The sequence below is a fragment of the Vicugna pacos genome, chromosome 33 (genome assembly GCF_048564905.1).
Source record: "Vicugna pacos chromosome 33, VicPac4, whole genome shotgun sequence".
NCBI classification, from domain to species: domain Eukaryota; kingdom Metazoa; phylum Chordata; class Mammalia; order Artiodactyla; family Camelidae; genus Vicugna; species Vicugna pacos.
Genome location: NC_133019.1, coordinates 17,630,370 through 17,652,063, shown reverse-complemented (window position 1 = coordinate 17,652,063; position 21,694 = coordinate 17,630,370). Strand labels below are relative to the sequence as shown.

Here is a 21,694-nt window from a genome sequence, read left to right as displayed (position 1 = left end):
GACACTGGTGACAACTACCCTCTAAATCTGTTGTGAAAGGCAAGTGATAAAGTGACTAGAGTAGCGTCTGGTACTCACAGACACACAGCAGAGCATGAAGTGCCAGGCATCCGGGACGGTGCCTGAAGGGTACTGGACACCCAAAAAATGCTGCTTGACAGAGTTCATTAACTACCTTCACTGAAGACCATACACACTCAGTGGCTTTCACCTGATCTGTTGTACATACAAAAGGTAACTAAATACCAGAGGATGTATCTTCATGCCTAAACACTTAGAATACTAATAAAAAGTATGAGGTTTAGTCCCTGCTGCTAAGGTAGTCGACTAAAAGAGTCATGTTCTGAACAACACAGGGTTCAAGAAAGGATGTGAGAGGAACGTGCGGGATAAAGTGCATTCTCCGTCCACAGGGCAGACAGACTCTATAGTTTATCAGAGCAGGTTCACGCTGCTCCTTCCTGCCACCAGCAGACAAGACCATCTCTCCCCATCACGTCTGCCTCATGATGCTGCAATAGTTTAGTCAAGATTTGTATTCTCTGAAGTAATAGTAAAGGTTCTCAGCCAAAGCCATGAGTGTCCACAATTTTTCCATTTGGGGTAGATTTTCCCTCCGGAGCTCTCCTTTCCTGTTAAGTGTTACAGACCAAAACGAGACTTACCAAGATAGGTTTGGGTAGATTGTCGTTCTCACAGACATCTGGCAAAGACACCCCAAAGAGCAGTCCCGGCTTTGGAGACGTTGGTGACACGGGCTGGTTGTGCAGGTGGGTGCTCGAGCCCCGCCAGAAGGCCCAGTTAATGACAGATCTTCTTCTTTTAAACGTCTTCTGGCCTGAATCTAAGGAAGAAGTGAGATGATTAGCAAAACTAATTTAATTCACTTAATCTTATTTCTCTAGTTCCCATTTTACAGTATGCTCAGCACCACGGCTCAGCATTTTAAAAGGTAAGGAAACATTAAACGCTTGGGTTATTCTCCCCCCCATTTTGAGGACATCACGGATCTATGTGCTTGAATTCGGGTACCAAATTTTCAAAGGTGAAAGAAGGGCTCCCCCTTTACTGAACTTACAGCGCAAAGCATTTCATACCAACACACAGACCATTTTAAAGAGGAGACTAAGTGAACAAAAAAGCTGAAGATCAAATTAGACCACAACTCAATAATGAGAAAAAGAAAGGAAGGAGGAGGAGGAAAAGGAGAGAGAAGGAGAGGGGAAAAGGGAGAAGAAAGAGGAGGAGGAGGAGGAAAAGGGGAGGGAGGAGACCTGAGAGAAGGGGAGGAGGCGTCGCTATGAAGGGGCTCTCTGAGAACAAAAAGGCTCTGCTACCTGATGCCCCACTCTGCTGTCGAGCACAGAGGCAGGAAGCTAATGCTCTGCGTTCCCCCCCTTTCTCTCCAACTGCAGACTTTTCATGTATCTTTTTCGTTCCTGACTTTAAAAAGCATGTTTAAGGTAGCATGGATGGATGAAAACATGAGTGAGACTCACCCTTGCCACAGTAAAGTTTATAATCTTACGGGGGAACAAGACTGGTGGTGGGTGGGTGGGGGAGAGCAAGTATATTAATAAATAAGACATCCTGAGGGAGGAACAAGGCACCAGAGGTGTTCAGAAGAACCATGAAGCACATCTGCCTCCCCGTCAGGAGAGAGGGAGCGGTCCTGCAGGCACCTGCATTAGATGTGAATTTTGAATCAACACGATTTCAACAGGTAGAGGATCCAGCATCATCCCTCATGTCTAGTGAGTAATCAATAAATCATTCTCAAACAGTAATTGAACTGAGCAGACATGTAGGTGAAAAAAGACAGCAGGAACAAAACAGGCAGGAGAAAGGTCAGCAGTGAATCATGGTTTTGTGAGATCATAGTTCTAAAACAGTTCTGATGTCATCTGCATCTAATTTTAAGACAAAAATGGATGGATCTGCACAGGATCTGATACCTGAAAAGACAGCTCTTTAGGGTCCTTTTTGACCTTTCTGCCACCTACACCCCCTGGCCTAAACAAATACACACAGGTAACAGCTATAAACTCCAGGCAACACTTAAAGATGTAAGAGCAGACCTGAAGACACTAAAGAGTGACCAAAGGCAGGCACAGAGTGGAGGTGACAGTTTGACACTTGGGAAGAAGGGAATGGCATGGCGCTGGGTGAGTTTCCCATTTTTACAGCTTCTTCCATGAGCATAGGACCCAGGGTGGCAGGGGTGACTAAAATTTGGAGAGAAACCTGTCCTCTTGCTGGTTTGAAAAAACTACAGAGAATGGAGATGGAGGTGACCACAGCAGCTGGAGGGTGAAGGGGGAACTCCAGGAAGGAGCAGACAGACTAGTGGGAGCCCCAACCCAAATAATGGGCATGAATTCTGCCCAAACCTCTGGCTGACCCCCGAAAACTGCGTTGCGTGGGGCAGATGCGAAACAGCTCTTGAGGCGAACGGGCCCACAGGTGGTGCCCACATAGAGTCTGACTACATTTTTCACCAGGGACAGTGCATGAAACTGGTCATCACGCTCTGGCTTTGAGGCCCTGACCCCCAACCATGCTGCCAGAGATGGTGCATTACCCCCCAGCTCTCTCTGACCATGGGACACAAAAGGAGATGATTTTGGGGCAGAGGGGGGCACGGTCGGCAGTGCCCGGTGCTCATTTCAATCAAGTTTGTTTATTTCCTCAGCATACCCAACATAAACCAAATACTAAAAAAGCCACGTCGTGGGAAGATAATCAAATAGGAAACATTTTACTGAACAGCAGCTAGACCATCATCCACCCCTGGCTTCCTCAGGATACAGGAAGTGCATCATAAATGCTCATACACCCAGGTGTAAAGGTCTTTGTTTCAGGAGTCAGGAGCCCAGCTAGACTCCTGCTTCAGATATTTATTTGTGCAAGTTACTTATCCTGCTTCTTCATTTTAAAATGAGAACACCACCTACAGCTCACAGCCTCACTGAATTAAGTAGGATAATGTTTGAAAAGTGTTACTTTGCCCAGGGCATAGGTCCACAGCAGCCTTGAACAGAGCTGCCAAGACACCAATCTCCTTCCCAGAAAGAGGACCTCCTCCCCACATCCATCCTCCACTTGTTTAACAGGCTTCGGGAAGTGTGTGGACAGGAAGGAATACCAGACTCTGCTTAACTAAAGCACTTTCTTCCTGTCCTGACATTCCCAACCTGCACCATCTTAGAGAACAGGAAAGGAAGCTGAACTCATTCTTAAATCCAGGACGGGAAGGTTCCTGGGTGCCAGCAATGCCAATCTGTGCAAATGTTTGTTGAGTATGTATGTTTACATATGATGAGTAGTTGTACTCAGTCCAGTTTCCTCACATTTAATCTGGTTTCATTATTTCTAAAACTGTCAGAATTATTTGCTTTTTTTTTTAGCTTTCATACAATTCTTAGGAAGAATGCTCTATCATAAAGTTATATACCCAGCTATCCTACAAGTGCAGACAGAGGATAAAGCAGAAATTGAGTCCTGAACTTTATTATAAATACTTTCAGCTGCAGCCATGTCTTTTACTATGTACAACATTCAATTTTAGAGCTCACGTTCCCTCTGGGGCTGAGAGAAAAAAAATTTGATTAAAGTTTACTTTCTTGCAGAGCTTTAATGCACAGCTCTTACTTTCCAAATGTCAAAGACTGATGAAAAGACATGCAATTGCTATAAAAACTGTAAGGGAGATGTAAATGCAGGGCAGGTGGGATTCAGGAAAGCCTAGCATCCCAGACAGCCCCGACAAGGTCCAAGCTGTCGTTTCTCCACGCTTCTATTAGGGAGCTGAATATTAAAAAGTATAATGCTCAGAAGTTTGTCCTCATAGATTGTTAAAGAATAATCACAACAAAAAACCCTTTAATGAGAGATTTTAGCAAGATGGTGACATAGGAAGATCCTGATCTCACCTCCTCCCACGCACACACCATATCTACAGCTACCTATGTGACAGTTTTCTCTGGGAAAAAACCTAAAAACTGACAGAGAGACTGTCACATTGGGCAAATGAGAGGGAAGTGGCTAGAAAAGGCTCAGACAATCTCACCATAAACCCCAACCCTGGTGCAACAACCCACAGTTGGGAGGGAACTTAAAATCTCCTCAAAACCCGGACCTTCCCCAGGAGTGAAAGGTTTGTACCCCACATAGGTCACCCCAACTTTTAAGGTCTGGCACCTGAGAGACAAGCCCCTAAAACATCTCACTTTGAAGGCCAAGAGAGCTCACGCCCAGGAGATCTGTGGTCCGTGGTGAACTGGGGAACAGTTCTTAGAGCACTTGTGTGCACACTACCCACCCCAGGGCTCAGGGCAGAAGCAGTTCTTTCCAAATCACTGACTTTATGTTAAAGAGACTAATTTCCTAATTTTAAGGCACTGGTCTGAGGGGCAGGGCCACTGGGATACCCCCCGGAATATACAATGGAAAAAGGACAGTCTCTTCAAAAGTGATGTGGGTTCATTTCTGGGCTCTCTATTCTGTTCCACTGATCCAGATGTCTGTTCTTGTACCAATACCATGCTGTTTTGATTACTGTAGCTCTGTACTATTGTCTGAAGTCTGGGGGTGGGGGTTATTCCTCCAGGCTCCTTCTTTTTCTTCAGTAATGCTTTAACAATTCTAGGTCTTTTGTGGTTCCATATAAATTTTATGATTTGTTCTAGTGGAAAAATTGGACAGCAGTAAGTGAAAAATGAAACTGGACCACACCATACACAAAAATTAATTCAAAATGGATCAGACGTGAATATAAGACCTGAAATCATAAAACTCCTAGAAGGAAACATGGGGGTAAATTACTTGACATTGGTCTGAGCAATAAATTTTTTTTTTTTGCATTTGACACCAAAAATGAAAATCAACAAAAGAAAAAAATGAAGGAGTACATCAAACTAAAAAGCTTCTGCACAGCAAAGGAACCCATTAACAAAATGAAAAATCAACCTACTTCAATAAGTTGATGGGAGAAAGTATTTGCAAATCACATATCTGATAAGGGGTTAACGTCTAAAATATATAAAGAACTCATATAACTCAACAGCAAAAAAATGAACAACCCAATTAAACATAGGCAGAGGATTTGAAGAGACTTTTTCCAAGAAACATATAAAGATGGCAACCAGGCACATGAAAAGATGCTCAACATCACTAATTCTCAGAGAAATGCAAACCAAAACCACAATGAGATAGAAACTCACACCTGTTAGAATGGCTATTATCAGCAGGACACAAATGACAAGTGTTGGTGAGGATGTGGAGAAAGGGGACCCTCACGCACTGTTGGTGGGAATGCAACTTGGGGCAGCTGCTATGGGAAACAGCATGGGGGTTTCTCCAAAAAGTAAATATAGTACAACCATATGACACAGCAATCCCACTGCTGGGTATTTATCTAAAGAAAACAAAAACACTACTTTGACATTTAATGACATTTAGTGATGAAGTAATGTCAAGCTACTTTCACACTTTTCTCGCTGTCTAAAGTCAAAACAAGAAGCAAGATCTCCATTTCCATAAAAAAAACTGCAGCAGTGATATTTTCTGAGCTCAAAGTACATGTCTAGCAGTATTTACCTGCCTCAATGTAAGTGCAAAGGATATTTCTACATTTGAAAATCCTTTAACTGTGCAATTGACCTGTGCAAAGGGGAATTTCATGTTTCAAAAGCCTTTCACTTCTACCTAACTTTCAATTGGAAGTGATTAATCTGCAATGAAACGACACGCCAAAAGGCAAATATCCAAAGAAGAATCTAACAAAATTCTACAAATGTCTCTGAAGAGAGAAACATGCTCAATTAAAATTGTACACTTATAGCGTGGTATCTCAGTATTTGGCAGTACCTACTTGTGTGAAAAGGTATTTTCAAAGATGATGAAATCCATGAAACCTAATTACAGATCAGAACACTTTCCATTCAATGGTGATAACTGGAATACTAACTTTGCACTTCAATTAAGCAAAATGTTATTCCCTCAAAACAATCCAATTCCTCTTCATTAGTAGATCTGTACCACACAAAATTGTACTCTATTACTATGTATCGAATGTCCTCGATAAAAAATTTGTGAAAATTTGCTTTTCCTCTTGTTATTTAAGTACCTGTGTAATACCGTCAATTCTGTCTCTTGATCTGCAAATTTCACTATCTGGCCCTTTACAGAAAAAGTCTATTGAGCCCTGCTCTAAGTCAGTGGTTTCCAAAGCAGTTGTTCATCAAAATCTTGGGTATTAAAAAAAATACAAAACTGGTTCACTTGTTAAAGTTTTAGTTTCACAGGTAGGTTGCCACCATGGGTCTGTAGTCACTCCATTCCCTTAGCGTGAATCATCTTACAGCTGCAACCAATAGTATCCTAACTTCCAACAGAGAGAAACAGAGGACTAACACACAGAGGATGCCTACAGTTTAATTAAGCAAGCTGTTGACAAAGTTGGGTAAAACTCTTAGGATTCTTGACTCCTGATTGTTTTGGTCAAGTCAGTTAAAATAAATTTATTTTACTGACAAGGGACCCAGAGAAATCATTTTGAACAACATGGGTATAAAGATAGAAGAGTAAAACACCATTTTCCTCAGCTTAGTTATAAAGGCAACAGTCCCTTTGTGTCTTCAATGAGTACCAGCAACAGACCTGTCAATAAAATAATTCATTCAACAAATATTTATTGAGTTCAATTTATATATGCAGACACTGTTTCAGGTGCTGAAAACATAGCAGTGAACAAAACAGACTCAACTCTCTGCCTTCATGGAGCTCTCGTTTCAGGGGATGGAAAACTGTAGTATCTCCATAACACCCCAAAGATGTGAGTAAACAGCCTTAGAGTTCAAAAACTCACTTTAACTCTGTGGGAGAGAGGAGGACTGGTGCAAATGCAGGGTCAGTTTTTATCACTGGTGTTGGCAAGACGAAGGAGTCCTGACCAGTGATTTCAATAAAGTATAAAGTTTGAGGCTAGGTCATCAACCGAAAGAGACAGTGCTGGACATGCATGTGTGTGGAGATGAGCATAAAACAGTGGCCACTGTCCATGGGGTATCCCAGTTCGTTCATGTTTACAAAAGCAGCTCCAAAAATTCAGCATCAATTTTCGGCTATCCTCCCACCCCCAACTCACACTTTTTGGTATGATACATATGCTTTTATTTCTATACAATCTTACTTTCAGACTGATGGTTTAAAGCTCAAACACGGGTTAGGGTAATTAATGATGGTCCTCCTGTGTTGAGCACCACTTTTTATCACTCTGGAGTCTTTATTATGGGGAGGGTAACAGATGGCTATGTTCCCAGGGAATTCAGATTAGCTTAGCAGGCTAAGGAGAGATTTCTGTGGAAATTACCTTCATCTTCACATGATCATCAGTGCCAGGATCCAGGTAGGGCACCAGCGTCTCCTGACACCCATCACTGACGGCCTTCTTTTAATAATGTGATCATTTAGGGGGAACACACAATGCAATGCATTACAGTACAAAGAAGGCATTGAAGCACCTGCCGCACTGCCTGGTGCCTTTGACTCTGCAGTGGGCATAAGGTTAAAGGGGGAAGGATAGTGAAGAAAGAACAGACCGTACCACAACCAACCGCTGATTACCCGTCAGTCACTCCTACCGCTGATTTATAAACCCATCTTCTAAAGCTCCAGCTTTCCTTTCAAAACACTTAGAAAATTCAAAAAAAAAATACCTCATCTGGCTGGAAGTTTGGGTCTTTGCCTGTATAAAGGCAAAGAACTTTGAAAACTTGGTTTTCAGGAATGAAAAGTTTTGCTAAAAAAAAGGCTCTCATGAAAGAGGGAGAAAACTCACCACCCAGTTGTTGGGCCACAGCCAGCCGGCTGGGCTTCAAGATGAAGTGACACTGCTTCTCTTGGGGCAGCTGTTCCATGAGGAAGGGCTCTTGGAGGTTGGAAGGCGTCGGGGAGTCCTCTGACCCCTGCATCAGGAGTGCCGTGTCTCGGAGGTGATTCATTTTAATCCCATAGGGGAATTCGTGTCCTACACAGAGAAAAATCTAAATGTAGACTTTAGGCTGGCTGGCACTGTGTCAGTATAAGCATGTGTGCTACAGACTGGAATGTCCTGCAATTTGCTCCTGGGACTTTTGGTATAAAGAATCCTTTTGTTGACTGAGCGATCGCCATGCACACTCTTACACTTAGAGACCACTGTGTAATGCAGGAGGCCCCACCAAAGTAGTTATTTGGGGGGGGGTGGGGGTAGAGAGGAGAAACAAAGAGAAAGAAGTCTTTAAAGAATATCTTGTTTGGGAATGCACAGGTTAGTTTGTGAGTTGCATCATGTTGACTTTTCCTATGATCATATCTGAGAATACTGAAAGGCATTCTAGTTTCTCCTTTGACACTACCTACCTCTGTAAAATCTTCAGCAAATCCCTGACCTCTCTCAGCCTTAAATCCATGATTTAAAATATTTATCCTACCCATCACACAGTATTATAAGGATCAAATAAGTAAAACTTAGTGGTTAACAGTATTTAAATATAAAGGGCAAATAACTATATATTTCAAAGATCACTACTATTACTATTATTCAGTACAAGATATCTACCTGAAAGAAGACATTTTATACTCTTTATTAGTTATACACAATTAGAGTTACTCAAGGGCTGGCTTGTCTGACTTATGCTTCCCTCCCACCACGCCACTCTGAGGCCGTTATTCACAGGCAACAGTTAGAAGGAAGACTGCAGGGTATGAGAGATACAAAAACAAGATTCAAAAAGGAATTTTCAAACTAGAAAAACTAAACCCTGGACACGTGACTGCAATATCAGTTTTTGCTCTTTAGTACGGTAAATAATTTCATTTTCTCAATTCTTAAGTACCACTGTGCTGTAGATTTGTTTACTTTTTAAGTACAGAGAGTAAAGTCTCTTCCATTCCAGACTTATCACTGAATCTAATTCAGTGAACTTTTCCTTTTCATCTCGCATAGGCATACAGTGTCAATGTTTCACTGATATTAAGTACTATAGCAACTTTCAGGGACTAAGGCAGAAAAATAAAAAAGACTTCTATGACAGCAACAAAACAAAACTGATTTACCAAAATAGCCAGTAGCTAATCCACAACTGAAATTTGCAAGGTGCAGTAAAATATATAACGGAGAATTGCTGCTAAGTAACAACCATGTCCTATATCCTATGGTTTTTTTTATAAGTGAGAGTTAGAAATGAAGCTTCATGTTGTTTTAAGCCTGAAAGTTACTATCTACATAGTTTTAATTAAATTAATGTATTTTATTAAAACAACTATTTTAAGTACTTATTTGACTTTTCATCATAGCTTTAATTGTTGCTCATTGACTTTTACACAAATGACAATATTAAGAAACAAACAGGAAATGCAGGGAATTTTCTTTCTTTCTTTTTTTTTTTGTGGGGGGAGGTAACTAGGTTTATTTACTTATTTTTAGAGGAGGTACTGGGGATTGAACCCAGGACTTTCTGTGTGCTAAGCATGTGCTCTACCACTTGAGCTATACCCTCCCCCAAAATGCAGGGAATTTTGTCCTCAGCTATGTGCATGATGGCTTGCTTTAAAGCTTGAGAATATACATTTCATAGAAAAGTTTGGATTTAGATTACTCAGATCACTTGAAACCTGAATTACACTGTAGTGATCTCACAGGTAAATGAAAGGATTACATGAGATAACTCATGTGATATGCTTTGCATGCTACGCAGACAGCAAGCATTTAAAAATTATTAACAGAAATTGTCATATCATCAATGTCATCATCTCAAGATTTGCTCCAGATGCCGTCCCTTATTTTAACTGCCTTATTTCCATTAACTATACTGAAGGACTTCACTGATCAAGAAATTTTTTTTACCTAAATGATTTAAATAAGGTGAGATGTGACCTATTTACCAGTAATTCCTCAAAACCGATGCTGGGATATTTGGCTGGAGAAACAGCAAAGTAGTTAGTTAGTAAGGTAGTACTTATTGCTAAATAAGTCAATAAAGATTTTTAGGAATCTAAATGGTTTAATTTCATTTTCTTTTTTGATGCCTAGCAAAGATCTGGGTACAGGGCAGGTGTTAAATACTCACTGATAGGTTAAGAGGCATGACTGGATCATAGAAGGTTTTCTATAGAGGCAAATGGTAGGAAAAGGAAAGGAGATTCAAGAACTAAATATGAAAAATAAATATACAGGGAAAACGGAATTCCAGCACATCTTGCTTTCTCTTAGAAAGAAAGTTTTAAAAGGTTTGACAAACAGTTCTGTTTGCAAAGTGAAAAAAAAAAGAAAGGAAAATTAACATTTCGCTTCCCCTCTACACCACTAGTTGCTTGAATGAAGAGCTATCATTTACCTGCACATAGGACATACTTGATATATATATTAAATGAATAAATGAATATTACATGGGATTTATTGTTTAATAGTATTTAAATTTGGGACCATATGACGAATTCTCTGAGACATTTAGAACTATAATTAAAACACAATCCATCTTATATTTTCACAGAAACTTACCAATAAGTCGGTATGGTGCCTCCTCTCTGCCCGAATACACCCACAACTTGTATTCACTTTCAGAGTCCTTGGAGATAAAAGAATTAACAATCATTCTCTCACATTTGGTAACTGAACAAAGACATATTTTGGCATTTCTATGTTTTGCAAAAACATAGGGCCAATATAAATGCTTTCATGGTTCATGGGGGTGATACGGTCTTTGAAGGTGGCAATGCTGATTCCTACAACCCATCTCTCCTCTAACCCCTAACAGAGGATTCAGAAATCTTGCCCTTTTCCCCTAGTGATGACGAGGGATCCATGAACTTCAGTGGAATCAGGCTCTCAGTATTATAAATAGGGTAGCCCACAGAATGTGAGATCACATACATGCCCTTGTGTAAAGTAAACAAACAAACAAACAAACAAAACCAAAAAAAAACCCCAAAACCCTTCCTGGTTTACTAAAAGATCAATCTATCTTACTTAGATTCCTGACTTCTGTTAGGTCTCTGCACTTCTTAGCAAATACTAGAATTAATCTCCAATGTGCCCCTGCAAAGACAACCTTGTTATCCAGAAAACCACAACACTGCTGTGTCTGTGATGAAAAAGTAAAATTTCAGAGGCTGATTATTAAGTCAGCTGCTCCTGAGTGGAAAGAAAGACTGACCAAGGGGCTTTGGGGAGACAGGTAGTTGGCACAGTGTACACTGGCTTTATTTTGGGCAAGTCCAGTCCTGGGGACAGAAAGGACAAGAATACTGTCTAGAGAATAGGCCCAGTTATGGGAAACAATGAAACCGTTCACTAGCAGAATTACAACCCAGTAATACTAAAAATTCTATTTCAAAGAAATAATACCAAATTATACAGACTTTGCTGTATCGTCTAGAAGAGGATAAAGCAAAAATGTTTAAAATGAAGTCACAACAGAATGGCAATATTTAATATTCTTGCCTTTATCTTCTGATTAAAAATCATGACCCTGACCTTATAATGAAGGGAACTGGCTAGGAGATCATCCTGCCAAGTCCCCTCCCCTACTTTGTCACTTCCTTTCCTATTCTCTAGTCAAAAATTTTTATTGCAAACAGGAAGAGCAATCTAGTAAAAATCCTTTCTTTTCATGTAGTATAGTGTACACATTAATACTTCCTTAGAGCAGTATAACCAGAGAGACTCAATTCCTAATTACACACTGAATAGAAATACTTTTGGGGTGATGAGACTGATCACTTATCCAAAAGAAAAGCATAAATAAGAAAATGAGTCATGTCATTAATTAACTTCCCTTCCTTCCCCTCAAGCTACTCACTCTCTTCCAATGCATAATTCTACAGGCTTAGAAATCTATGCAGAGGGGCCTGCTTTACTCAGCGCATATATACTTAATTGTATCTTAAATATATTACTAAATTGAATTAAAATAAATCAGACATCTTATGCTAAATTTTGGTTCTTTCTTAAGGGCTTAACGATAGCAATGTGTACAAGCAAATCAAAATACTTAAGACTATGACATATCTTAAATACATGTCATGTCACATCATAGTAACACCATGTCTTCATATTTATAGAGACTCTCATGCAAGAAATGGTATTGTTCAAGTGTTTCCTTTAGCATCCATCCTTTTGAAAGGCATTCCCTTTAATATGAGGACCCACTGTGTGGTGTTGATACACCGGTAAGGAGGAGATGGGACTCTCCAATGCTCTTTCCCTACCTCATCCACAAACATTCCATTCTTCTCCGCTAATAAAATTTTTAAAAACTCACCATTGAACATGAAAAGCAATAAGTGGAAGCTAAAAGCTAAACAAGGAAAGTGTGGTGTGCATACTAAAGATCTTCAAATCCATGATCTAATTCAAAGCTTATTTTTTTAATTTACCTGTTCATCAGAGGTACCATCCTTCTCATCCTCTGAACCTGTAGTTTGTGAATGTGGTTTCTAGCTATATATTCTTTTTTTTAAATTAAAAGTATTTATTCTTAGCATAGGGATCATAATTTTAAGATTGCATATATTTGTTTTACAAAGAATATTTATATCCAAGACTGCGAAAGTGGAATCAGAAGTGGGGAAAGGATCAAAAGAAAAAAAAAGGCGATAAAGAGAATTCAGAAACAATTTAGTTCCATTTAAGTTGCTGTGGGTTTTAAAATAAGACAGTGAGAAGTCCACAAAAACTTTCTGGGAGGAGAACAAAACTTCCATATTCTTGTGAAGATTAAGATGCTCAAAGGAGTCTGAAGAACATCTGGATCAATAATCAAGTGTGCCTGCTTTCCTGGATTTACATTGTATTTCAGTGTAGAAACACAACCAGTGTTGGCGATAAAGTCACATTAGATACTCCATGATAACTCTGGTGGGAGGAAAGTCTCTGTTTTGTAAAATACAAATGGAGTCAGAAGACTCAGGAAAAATTTTGGTCAATAAGTGGTGAAGACTCTAGAAAAAATCATTCAGCCCCTTCCACTGCTGTAGTGGAAATAGGTTTCACGTAGTATGGACCTTCACTCAGGTTAAGTTCTGAGCCTCAAACAATTTGGGTTCCCAAAGATTTCTGCAGTTGTCTTAGAATTGGCAAGTGCTTTCACCAGTTCATATCTGGCATCCTTTGAAGCTTTGTCATGCTCTACGGACCTGTCCATCACATATTCTATGAAACCTGGGCTGTTAAGCATAAGTTTCTGAGCCCAGGGTTGGTTTGCAATGGCCGTGAACACTTTCAGGGCAGCACAGCGTAGTTCAGGGAAGGGTTGATTGCTGATGCCACGGAAGAGCTCCAGTGGGTCCCGAGATAAAGAAGAAAACCAGGATTCTGCCATCCTAAGGTCATCAGTCTGCTGCTCAGGCGGTAAATAAAAAAGAGATGAAACTGCATCCAAACACCTAATTTTGAGCTCTACTGAGGCTTCTTTGCTTGATATCCCATTCTCATGAGCAAGCGTTCAAAGCGAGTTCCTGTTTTCTGTAAAACCTGTTTTCCTTCAACATTGGATCCCAGAATTCCAATCATGTCCACTGCTACACCACTCATGGTGGGGTCCTGACTTTATTTCAAAGACTTTTTCCACAAAAAAGGATAACGCTCACAGACCTGTTGAGGGCTATCCATGATAGCTAGGTTTCCAAAAAACTTCACAAATCCTGGCAAATAGAAGCTAGCGAAAGGGTCTGAATCGGCCCCCACAATTATGTTAGAAATCTGATCAATTACTCCTTCCCGAGCAAGGTACTGTCGTCCATAATGAGTACATGCCAGTGATGTCACCATCTCTATACAGGTGGCTCTGACCAGCACATCCTCATCAGTCAGTTCCTTAAGGAGCTGGGTTACCAATCCACTGGTGGTACAGTAGTTTTAAAGATTCTGGGGACACAAAAGAAATCTCCACAATTAGCTCATACACCCTGTATCGAACAATGTCATTTGTTTTCATTACACTTTTCAAATCATCCAGCAGATTACTTTCAAAGCAAGCCTCCAGGCCAGCTTGGGTCAGTGACATTCTTGACAGGGATTTAATGGCTGCTTTAGCTACAGATAGATTCTTGCCACCAATACAACAAACGATTTGTTTTAGCAATTCAGCATTATTTACAATGTCAGTAACAGCATCAGAATTTTCAACAATTCTTCCAACCTGGGACAGAGTAAGGAGTTTCACAGAATCATTGGGATGAGTCAGTCCCCTCTGCAGGTCACTCCTGAAGTTCCGGGCCACGTGAACTGGGTCCAAAGCTTGGAGCAACCTCTCCAGGATGGATACGCACAAAGTAGTCTGTTACCAGGGGTTCTCGTTGAGCAGGGAGAAAAGCGGGCCGAGGCGCAGCTCCGCCGCTTGCTCGCCGAGATCGCTGAGCGGCACCGACTGCAGCACTGGCTGCAGAGGGCGGAGAAAAGCGGGCCGAGGCGCAGCCCCGCCGCTTGCTCCCCGAGGCACCGACTGCAGCACTGGCTGCAGAGGGCGGAGAAAAGCGGGCCGAGGCGCAGCCCCGCCGCTTGCTCCCCGAGCGGCACCGACTGCAGCACTGGCTGCAGAAGGCGGAGAAAAGCGGGCCGAGGCGCAGCCCCGCCGCTTGCTCCCCGAGGCACCGACTGAAGCACTGGCTGCAGAAGGCGGAGAAAAGCGGGCCGAGGCGCAGCCCCGCCGCTTGCTCTCCGAGCGGCACCGACTGCAGCACTGGCTGCAGAGCGCGGAGCTCCTCCAGCGGCGCTTCCAGCCGGGAGACCTCCCTCAGCAGCGCCAGCGCCTGCGCTGCCATCGTGTCCCCTCCCGCCCGGGCTCACCTGTCTGCCCGCCCTGCTCGCGGCTCCCGGCGCGCTTCTCTGAGCATCGCGAGTAGCTATATATTCTTTATGTAAAAATCCTATAGAGTAAATCCTTCAGAATTCAGCATCCTAAGACTGAATTGAATTTTGGGATAATAAAGAGAATAATAGATAACAAAGAAGAACTAAGAGAGGAAACAGGGAAAGAATAGTCATACAATGACAAGTGGGGAATGGGGAAGGAGGTTGAAATTTTCTTATTAAGAATCTTATACAAAAAAATCCCCTAACTACAAGAATAGTGCATATAAAACACCATATAAAAAATAAACTCAAAATGGATTAAGACCTAAATGTGAGACCAGATACCATAAACTCCTATAAGAGAACATAGGCAGAACACTCTCTGACATAAATCACAGCAAGATTTTTTTGATCCATCTCCTAACATGAAGGAAATAAAAGCAAAAATGAACAAATGGGACCAATTAAATTTAAAAGCTTTTGTGCAGTAAAGGAAAACATTGAGAAAACAAAAAATCAACCTACAGAATGGGAGAAGTTATCTGCAAATGATATGACTGACAAGGGGTTAATATCCAAAATATGTAAACAGCTCATACAACACAGTATCAATAAACAAAAACAAAACCAAACAGTCCAATCCAAAAATGGGCAGAAGACCTGAACAGACATATTTCCAAAGAAGACATACAGATGGCTAACTAATAGGTAGATGTAAAGATGTTCAGCGTTACTAATTATTAGAGAAATGCAAATGAAAACAATAATGAGAAATTACCTAATAGTTGTCAGAATGGCTATGATCAAAAAGTCAACATTGTGAAATGACTATAACTCAATAAAAATATTTTTTAAAAAGTCTATGAATAACAAATGTTCTTGAGGTGTGGAGGAAAGGGAATCCTTGCACACTGCTGGTGGGAATGTAAATTAGTGCAGCCACTGTGGAAAACAGTTTAGCGGTTCCTCAAAAAACTAATATGATCCAGCAGATATCCAAAGAAAACAAAAACACTAATTTTAAAAGATACATGCACCCCAATGTTCATAGCAGCATTACTTATGGTAGAAAGGTATTAAAGCAATCGAAGTGTCTATCAACAGATAAAATGAATAGAGTATGTGGGGTGTGTGTGTGTGTGTGTGTGTGTATAATGAGATATTACTCAGCCATAAAATAAGAATGAAAATTTTGCTATTTGCGACAACATGGATAGACCTGGGGGATATTATGCCTATGAAATAAGTTAGAGAGAGAAAGACAAAACTGTGTATCACTTATATGTGGAAATTTAGAAAATAAAACAAACATATGGGTCTAACAAAATAGAAACACAGATACAGAGACAAACTAATGTTGCTAATGAGGAGATGGGCAGGGAGAAGGGCAAGACAGGTGAAGGCGATCAAGAGGTACAAATACCGGGCATAAAATTAGTAAGACACATGGGTGCAGCGTACAGCACAGGGGGTACGGCCAGTATTTCATAGTAACGCAAATGGGATATAATCTGCAAAAACATCAAATCATTATGTTTTATACCTGAAACTAATATAATGTTGTAAGTCAACTATAGCTCAATTTACAACAAACAAAACCCTCAAAAAGAGTAAAAAAATCTACTGTCCCTATTTTCTACATTTTTGGGGACAAAACAGGACTTTAGTATCTCTAGTAATCAGCTGTCTTATGATGGAAGAGATAATATTTACATGAATCTAAAGTATCAAAGTTTGTTTTTAATTAAGAATGTCTAGGAGAGTAACTTACAGTTATCCCCAGCATTGGTAGGGTCGCGTTGATAACGTCATTTGTAGTATCTGTATTTGTTACTGTTATAGTTTTAGACTGTAGAAAAAAAAAGAAATAAAAGAACACAGCTATAAACAGAGAATTTTAAAACAGGTGAAAAAATAATTATCGTCAAATGGTTATCTACAGGCAAATCTTAATTTAAAGTGTTTAAAGAGTAAAGAACATGGCCTAAGTAGAACACGAACCCTTGATTATAATTTATTTTCATTCTATTATATATGATGCCTTTTAATACAGCATCTCTTTCTCTTAAAATAAAGAATATGTGGCTCACAGAATATAAGACCTTAAGCCAGACAGAAAAAGGATAAAATATTTCAGAGAGATTACATGAATCACCCTCCCAACCAAAAGAAAAAAAATCAGTGAGGCTGATCATCCAGCCCATGAGTATTTCCATAATGCAGCATGTTAGTAAAGCGGGGACTGAGCTGGATTAATTCCTATTTCTTTCTGTGTACTGTTTTCAGTGTGGGTTTTTATTTCTTTGCATGGTAAAAAGTCAGTTTACGTAAAATCAGAATTAGAACTGGTTACAAAAGACATTTCACATTTAGACTTAAAAAGCCCCACTGTTTATTGAGCACTTTCTCTATGTCAGGCACTGCGGCTACCAGGATCTTCATTTCTGAAATCTGGAGCGGCCTTAAAGCCAATGAGTCTAGCGAAGAGACTGAACATTTCAGAAAGCTCAGTCCTGTTACCAGCTTTGCCACTGAACAGGGTATCTGTAACAACTCTGTGCTAAACCACAGTGAGAAATGACTATTTAAAAATCCAGTTCACAACAAAGAGAATAAGATTCTGAAATATCTATAGAGTTCACTGAATTCCAAGGCATTATTTAAATAGAAGACAATGCTATGCTATAAAAAGTAAGTATTTACTATAGGTAGGTTCTACATGTTACAATGATCAGATAAATCAGCAATTAGGGCTGTGTCCCCGACGGGGCTTAAATGGCACAGATAAGGCAGCATAAATGGAAACAAAATGATGTATAAATAGGAAGCTAAGTGAAAGCCACTAATAACTCATCACTCATCCCTCTGTTATAGAGCATTTCTTCTCTATGAGCCAATTACTTGACATGACAAATTGCTTGAATTTGTTAACTGATTACAAATTGTGTTCCTTGCAGCTCCATGGTTGATGCAGAAGTGTCTCAGAACCCAGCAGGGAGGGCTCAGTGTTCATCTTGTACCAGAATGTCAGAGATGTTTTTGCAAACTTGAGCTAGACTCTCATGAAAGGCTTCTGCTTTTTTACTTTAAAGTCTGAACAACCTCTCCATTTCATATAAAGAAACATTCAATATCAAATCTTTTGTAAAGTGAAGTATCTATCCCGTAATACTAATAATCACCCGCAATCTATCTGGTTTCTAAGATGATGATTTTTCTTAATATTAGAGACATCTGCTCAAAACAGTAATTATAGGATGTGTATTTTTCCCTGCATGCCTCTCTGGTAGACAAAACAAATGAATTTTAGCAGACAAGTTTTCTTTGGCTAGTACACAAAATAAAGAGACAAAACTGAAAAAGTGGCTGTTTTTCCCATATTAGCAGAGGTCACTAGCAGGTGGCACATAACTGAAGGCCAAGGATAAAGAACACTCTCGTACATGTACTCCTGTTTGGGGGAATCACTCTTTCTGGCAGCAGGGCTCCCCGAAAGGAGACTATTGCCATGAAACAACTTCAGAGAGCAAAGGACAGTGTGTCGCATCATTGTGGACTTCACCAGGGTCTAGTGATAGAACAGAGCACCCAACCCGACCACAAACAATATGATATAAAAATAAAGCTAAGTGAAGTCCACTGGTAACTCAACCACTCAAGTTTTTATGGTGTGAGGCTGCAGAGACCTTCTGTAGCAAAGTAAGGGGGAGAAAAAACACCACTGTTTTCCTGCTGGCCTTCGTTCAGTGGTTATGGCAGCTGGTTACATTCAGGATTTTCATGGAAAAATACCTTGAAAAAAATTTTTAAACACTTGCAGTGTATGGAAAGTGTGTCCTTGAGAAATAACTGGTTTTAGAAGAGAAGATGAAAGAAGAGAAAAATTTGAGTATTTCCCTCAAGCAGTGACATCTGGCACTCGTATCAGACCTTTGCATAACTTTTGCCCAAAATATATCTGTTTTGTACTACATATTTGTCCACACACAAAACTACCCTGTGTGATCTGGAGCTCCTGGGACGTGTGACAATCCACAGTATTACAGAAATATTCATGTTTCCATTTTGCTCACATCATGGCACGTTGATATAACATCATGGCACTTTGCTGTATTTCAGTCATCACATTCCACATAATGACTAGGGCTAAATAGACTTTTTTCTTAACCGATATGATAATAACTGTGAGGAAGAAACATGCTGATCCATAAAAATACCATCTCTCCAAGCTCATCCATTTATTAATAACCTGAGGGATTCAATCCCTAAAAACTCAAAGAATGGAGAACTTTCCAAAACCACTCTCTCCTTATCTCTGACAAGTTGGAAAAAAGTTGCTTAATACTAATAGGAAATATCTCCTTATGGAAATGGCTTTACTACAAGCCTCTGCAGCGGCTTTTGGAAGGACCCAGAGAAGCACGGATGCCAGAGGAAGGCAAGAGACACCTGACAGGCAATATCCTTTCCCAGTGTCAATGTTCAACACTGTAGTTAACAAGGATTTCTCTTGTTTCATTTTCTCTAGGGTTGCTTTTCACTTATACAAAGATATACATACACCCAGGAAAATGCACTTCCCCACATTATATTTCTAAACGCCTACCTTCTGTAGAATGTACACAGTCTGTCTGTCTTTCTGTCTACCTGCCTGTCTCTCTTTTCATCCATGGTATTCTGCCTTATGTAGGGACCTGGAACTTAATTTTTTCTGGCTTAGAAACACTTACATAGGCACAATTCCCAATGTCCTTGGTGATGATTTTGAGCGGAATGCTCTTCGGGTAGTCCTTTTCTTTCTCTAGATCGATGTATCTAATCAAATGCAACAACAACCCAAAACAAGACTGAGTCAGATGGATTTTGCTAACAGCTTATTTTTAAATCAATCTATTTTTGCTAATATTTTTCAATATACTTATATGCTATTTTTTAAAAGACAGGTGGAAAGACTCAGCAAAGTCAGATTACATTATGGGTTGGAAGACCACTTTAAAAATTCTCGGGACATTAGGCATGGGCACAAAAAAGAACAGAGAAGATCCATTCCAAGCAAGGCTTGAGAAGCAGAGTCAGGTTAAGGCAGCTCTGGGTGATGTTTTATCATCAAAGCTTCCCTGCCTTCCCTGGACAGGCCCAGAACCTGGCTCATTGGCACAGGAGCATTTATAACACTTTATTAGACCAAACCAAAGCAGTGGCCTTTCCCTTCTCACTGAGCTCTCCAAGGGAGTGTGCATCTTGGTTATCCCCAGTGTTTGGAAAGGGGGAGCAGGGAGGAAGGGGGAAGGTCCACGGGAATCAGAGATGGATCTAAATTGACCATTTCAGTCTGTATGCTCAGAGGTAGGGGTAATAATTGAATTCTGAGGTGCTCAGCAGAAAACCCTCCATGTGTGGAAACTTAATACATGCGTTGAGGAAACTTTTAGCTGCAAGTGACAGGTTGGAGACAAAGAAAGAGATGGGAGAGATTATTAACTAAATTCTGTCTAATATGATCCAGACCTCAATGTTCTCCTTCCTAGAAAGTAAGAAATACATGTAATGAGAGAACATTAATTGCAGCACATAGCTTGGCATACAGTCTAAACCTCAGATTATTCTGAGGACAAATGAACAATTTCCACTAAGAGGAAGGGGAATAGTTTGGGGCACATTCCTGCAGAGAAGAATTTAATCATTTAACTACACCTGAAAGATTAAAAATATGTATACTGAAAAAATACCTCTGAAAGAGATAGAACCATCTGCCCGTTTGTTCTGGAGAACTGCAATGAAAGAAAATGGGAGAGGACAATTAAACCGCGTAGAATACTTATCCTAACAAATTAAGAGCATCAATCCAGACAAAATATCAACAGCCCATTGTTGCTGACAGGGGTGCACGGTAGTGCTGCAACCCTGGGCAAACCTGTGCTCTGGAGAACCCAGAAATGAAAATCCCTGTTAGGAAAAACTACACAGTCAGGTTTTAGTTTCTTGGAAGGAGCCAAGAAAGATCCACTTTCTTACTTTATGGCTCTCTTACAAGTAATATCCTTATAGTGGAGAAAGTACTTGATTTGGAATTCCAACACCTGGCTTCAAAAATACATGCAAGACATATTATCATGGGCGAATCACTTAATATCTCTAAGCTTTGGTTTCCACATCTGTAAAACTGGGCTAATTATCTCAAGAGTGTTTTTGTAGCTTTAAGTGCCATGCAAACAGAAAATATGCTTAATTTGAGATTAAAGAGATTAAGGAGAAATTTGGCATACTGATAGCGATATTTTGGCTCAGAAACCAGTTTGTTGTCAGGAAAGGAAACATTTATTTCTCTATACATATGGCAGAACTATAATTCAGTTATTTAGTTCATAGAAAATTTATTCTTAATTACTGTAATCCTCTGATTAAGATCAACTTATTTACAACTAAATTACTATTGATTAATAATTTTTCTGGAGTCACTGCTGCATTTAATTCTTAAAGTTAAAAATAATTTAAAGTTTATTTCTACATAGTCTTGTTACTCAGTAGCTTTTAAAATCATATTTCTAATCTTCAAGAAGTTGGAAACCTCAGTTACTTTCTTGCTCCAGAAAAATACACTTAACAGATATTTGTAACTGGTTTCTAACTCTGTTGTTTAACAATTTTCTCCATGAGCAATCTCCCAGGATTGGTCATCAGAAAGTTCATTACATCTCGTTGCCACTGACCAATTTTCATCTTTCATAGTCCCTTACAATCTTTGATGCCTTCTCCTTCCCTGAACAGAAGATTTTCTAGGTTCATTTATGTCAAATACTGCATTTATTTGGCAAAAAAATCTATGTTGAAAAAATTAGGTAAGTTTTTCTTTAGACT

At 39.9% G+C, this 21,694-nt stretch overlaps 1 protein-coding gene and 1 pseudogene across 2 annotated transcripts in view; both read right to left on the bottom strand.

Annotated features, from left to right (window-relative positions):
- The window catches only part of LOC107035141 (rho GTPase-activating protein 20), a 66,765-nt gene that overhangs the window by 14,910 nt on the left and 30,161 nt on the right, over positions 1 to 21,694 (bottom strand). For both annotated transcript variants that reach the window (XM_072953745.1, XM_072953744.1), the window contains exons 5-10: positions 20,566 to 20,607; positions 19,567 to 19,651; positions 16,608 to 16,685; positions 10,544 to 10,610; positions 7,841 to 8,029; positions 666 to 844 (exon numbers count right to left, since the gene is read on the bottom strand). In XM_072953745.1, the coding sequence (XP_072809846.1) occupies positions 666 to 844; positions 7,841 to 8,029; positions 10,544 to 10,610; positions 16,608 to 16,685; positions 19,567 to 19,651; positions 20,566 to 20,607 (640 nt within the window). The remainder of the gene's footprint in view (positions 1 to 665; positions 845 to 7,840; positions 8,030 to 10,543; positions 10,611 to 16,607; positions 16,686 to 19,566; positions 19,652 to 20,565; positions 20,608 to 21,694) is intronic.
- Positions 12,534 to 14,805, bottom strand: LOC102543865 (26S proteasome non-ATPase regulatory subunit 5 pseudogene; annotated as a pseudogene).